The sequence below is a fragment of the Triticum dicoccoides genome, chromosome 6B (genome assembly GCF_002162155.2).
Source record: "Triticum dicoccoides isolate Atlit2015 ecotype Zavitan chromosome 6B, WEW_v2.0, whole genome shotgun sequence".
Taxonomy (NCBI): domain Eukaryota; kingdom Viridiplantae; phylum Streptophyta; class Magnoliopsida; order Poales; family Poaceae; genus Triticum; species Triticum dicoccoides.
Window position 1 is genome coordinate 567,583,347 of NC_041391.1, and position 3,905 is coordinate 567,587,251.

The 3,905-nt window shown below is 48.6% G+C and overlaps 1 protein-coding gene across 1 annotated transcript; it reads left to right on the plus strand.

Annotated features, from left to right (window-relative positions):
* The first annotated feature begins 1,319 nt into the window (after positions 1 to 1,319).
* On the plus strand, positions 1,320 to 3,298 carry LOC119321744 (F-box/FBD/LRR-repeat protein At1g13570-like). The gene is made up of 3 exons (XM_037595298.1): positions 1,320 to 2,294; positions 2,415 to 2,558; positions 2,691 to 3,298. The coding sequence occupies exons 1-3, from the start codon at positions 1,383 to 1,385 to the stop codon at positions 3,054 to 3,056; spliced, it is 1,422 nt and encodes a 473-aa protein (XP_037451195.1). The 5' UTR covers positions 1,320 to 1,382; the 3' UTR covers positions 3,057 to 3,298.
* Positions 3,299 to 3,905: the final 607 nt, after the last annotated feature.

A 3,905-nucleotide genomic window follows, 5' to 3' on the forward strand; every position in this document is an offset into this window, starting at 1 on the left:
TCACGCGTAGCTTAATTGGTTTAAATGTTGTTGAAACGAAATTATAACTGCTGTTCCAGATTAAGATGAATACTAGAATTTAATAGATTGAAATTGCAAAATGTTTTTTAAGAAGTAGAAAGGGAAAGGAAAAATAAAGTAAATGAGGTCGATGGGTGCCACCGGAGAGAGGTCGACGACAGACCTGGCCAAACGGGCCGGCCCGGCACGGCACGGCACGGCCTGTGCTAATCGTGCCTGGCCCGGCACGGCCCGCCATGGCACGTTTAATAGCCGGGCCGTGCCGTGCCGGCCCACGGGCGCTGCTCCTTGGCCCAGGCACGGCCTGATTAGTAAACGGGCCGGCCCGATGGCCCGTTTAGCACGCTGGGCTGCACATTTTCAGCTTGCTGGGCTGATTTTTAGGCCTATTGGACTGTATTTTAGGTATATATATATATATATATAAATCTAAAAAATATAAAAAAAATTAAACGGGCCGTGCCGTGCCGGCCCGCGTGCCCAGGCTCCAGGCCCAGGCACGGCCCAAGGCGTGCCGCGTGCCGGGCACGGCCCGTTTAGCCCGTGTCGTGCCGGCGTGCTCGCGGGCCGGCCTGTTTAGCCCGGCCCGTTTGGCCAGCTATAGTCGAGGACCAACAGTCATAGGCAGATCGGCCAATGGCAATGGAAGCGGGTTCGAGTTGGAGATGGAATATGAAGGATGGCCGGAGGAGGTCCATGTAGTCGTTTCCTCCTGTGGCACCTGTAGACAATGACCATGAGGACCAACAGTCTACAAACCCTAGACCGAAGGCATCTGATGCGGATTAGTAGGGGGAGAGAGACTTGTATGAGATCTCACATTTAGGTGAGATCGTGAGATCAACGCCATTTTTTTTCATATTTAAACATTTTGAGAAAAAGAATCTGAAATTATTTGACAGCATCCATGTGGGTATGCCTACAACTCTGGAAAAAAAAATTCAGCTCAAAACTCAATGTACATTTAGAGATTCAAAAAAGACAAATTTTAATTTGACACTATTCACATTCGATCTTGTCTTTTTTGTTTCTATTAATGTAAGTTGAATTAGGAGCTTGAACTTTTTGAGATTGTACAAATATTGATGCATGTCTGCAAATTTTTTGACAATGTTTGAACATGTATTTTCTATCTAAAAATGAGGTGCCACACACTATATTATACACAAAAATTATCAACAGCTTATGTGAAATGTCGTACAAGGTAATCAACTGGAGAATGGGCCCGCGAGGACGGCGCTTCCAACATTTAGCTGGCCCAGTAGAAACCCTATCTTACTTTCCCTTCTTACAGCCGCCGCGCCTCCACTTCACTGTTCACTCCACTCGCCGCCGCGTCCCGACTCCACTCAATTCCGGCCATGGGCGCCATCGTCGAGAATTTCATGGACTGGCTCCCCAGCGGTGGAAATGCCGTGGCAATCGCCGCCTCCCTCTCCGCCGCCGTTGACTACGAGGGCGAGGACCGCATCAGCGCCCTCCCCGACGACCTCCTCCGCAACATCGTCTCTCGCCTCCCCGTCAGGGACGCCGCCCGAACCGCCGCCATCGCCTCTCAGTGGCTCCACCTCTGGCGCTCCACCCCGCTCGTCCTCAGCGACGTCGACCTACTCCCCTCTACGGTCGCCCGCATCCTCGCAGATCACCCGGGCCCCTTCCAAGCCATCTACATCGCCCGTTGTAGGTTCGCATCCCACGAGCGTGAGCTCGCAGAGTGGCCGCGCCTCCTCGCTGCCAAGGGCATCCAGGACCTCGTCCTCGTCAACGACGTCATCGGTTCCCAGTTCATCACCGACACCATGCTCCTCCCAGCGAACATTTTCCGCTGCGCCTCACTTCAGCGCCTCTTCTTGGGATTCTTCAGGTTCCCGGACACCGTTGGTCTCTCCCGCGGACCCGACGTCCTGCCCCATCTTCGGGAGCTCAGCATGTTCACTACAGTCATCAACACCTGGGACCTCGACTACATGCTCGCTTGCTGCCCGGTCCTGGAGAAGCTCGCGTTCGTACTCAGCAATTCGCCAGATCTCATCCACCTCCGCAGCAAAAGCCTCCAGTGTGTGCTCCTCTGGTTTTTCACGGCGGAGGAGGTCGCCGTGGTGGACGCCCCGCTCCTGGAGCGGCTCTTCTTGGTGGATCTTGCGGGCTCTCCTCAGCAGCCCCGTGACGACAGTACTATGATGATCAAGATTGCTTGTGCGCCCAGCCTGCGGGCGCTCGGCTTCTTGGAGACAAGAACTCACCGGCTGCATATCGGCGACAATGCCATCAAGGTATAATAACATTTCCAAGTATATACATAGTTAATGAGATTGCCAATGATGTATAGAGATGACATATTTGCCTTTTCGAAAAAAAGCTGCCTCTTTTGGTGCATCGTTTGGCCACTGCAGCCTGGCATACTGCCGAGCCCAAGCACAATGCTTCCGGGCGTTAAGAAATTGGCCGTTAAGGTTAATTTTGGTGTCTCAAAGGAGGTCAAGATGCTGGTGGCCTTCCTCAGATGCTTTCCCAACGTTGACACACTGCACATTGAGGTGAAATCCTAGTATCCATGCAATTATTTAGTCAGTCCGTTGGCACTCATACTGCTATTTATTAGAAATGGAAGATGATTGCTTCTTGCGCAACCCATCTCTAATGAACCATTTACTGATATCATGTTTCAGTCTTTAACTGAACCCACCGGAAGAAAACATGCCAAGTTCTGGCGGGAGCTCTCCACTGTTGAATGCATCGAGTCCCACGTCAAGAAGATGGTTGTCCATGAATATAGAGGGGATCAAAGTGAACTTCGATTCCTTAAGTTCATTTCCAGGAGAGCGGAAGTGCTACAAACTTTGTATGTTCTGCTAAACAGAGAGAGTCTTACTTCGGTGGCCAAGGTGAGAAAGATGACACGCAGATTGGTGGCTCTCTCGCGTCTAACATGGAGCGGTGACTGTCAGATAATGGTGCTAGGCCCTGAACTTCAGAATGATTGGAGCTTCCAGAAAGCATCCGATCTTACTGTCGACGACCCGTTTCACTGGTGAACTGGAGGTTGGTTATATATTTGCATGATCCAAAGCTTTTTTGGTGGTTAATCATGTACTGTTCTACATGCAAGGACACTGTTTAGTGTGTAGGCAAGTATGTCTGTTCTTGTTTCATTCAGAATGCACTGTTATGTACCATCTTATCTACTGCCCCATATTTGTTCCTAATGTAAAGACCAGTATGCTCCTTCTTCCAAACATAGTGCGGCTGCTTTCTAGCATGTGTTATGTTCATTTTCTATTCCTGTGTACGATGGTGCCTATGTGAATTTGATTATCATTAGTGTACAGAGCTAGGTAGACCTTATCGTGTGCCTCACAATGATCAGGATAAGGATGAAGAAGGCTACTTAATCTAGGTGTGTTTCTGATTTCTGCATTGCAGATTCTATTGCTACATGACTTTGAATCTATTATGCATTATTTGTTCTAGTGTTTCAGTCGACCTAGGCCAGTTGTTATAGTAACACTTTGAAACAAGCTTAGGTAGAAAAAATTATCTGCCTTAGTGCTCACCAACCTTGAGTTAACCTGCATTTTAATCGTAACATTTTCTTCTTCTTTGAGAGAAATGATAAAGTTTACAGAGGGTTATAGATCCACAAAAACAATGTAGGGGGTCGAACATGATGCACACAACATTTTTTTAAGCTAGTGTACCCAGAACCGAAACAAACTTGAAAATGGAAACAGATATGCCTTTGACGCAAAATAACCAGTTCTCGTACACTTCTAATCAAACTTGCATTATTACCAAACACTGCAAGGGCTGTATCTATGGAGCAACGAGAGGAACCTCCTACCAGGCAGAAATGCTGCATGAAAAAAACATCCAACTTCGGGAGA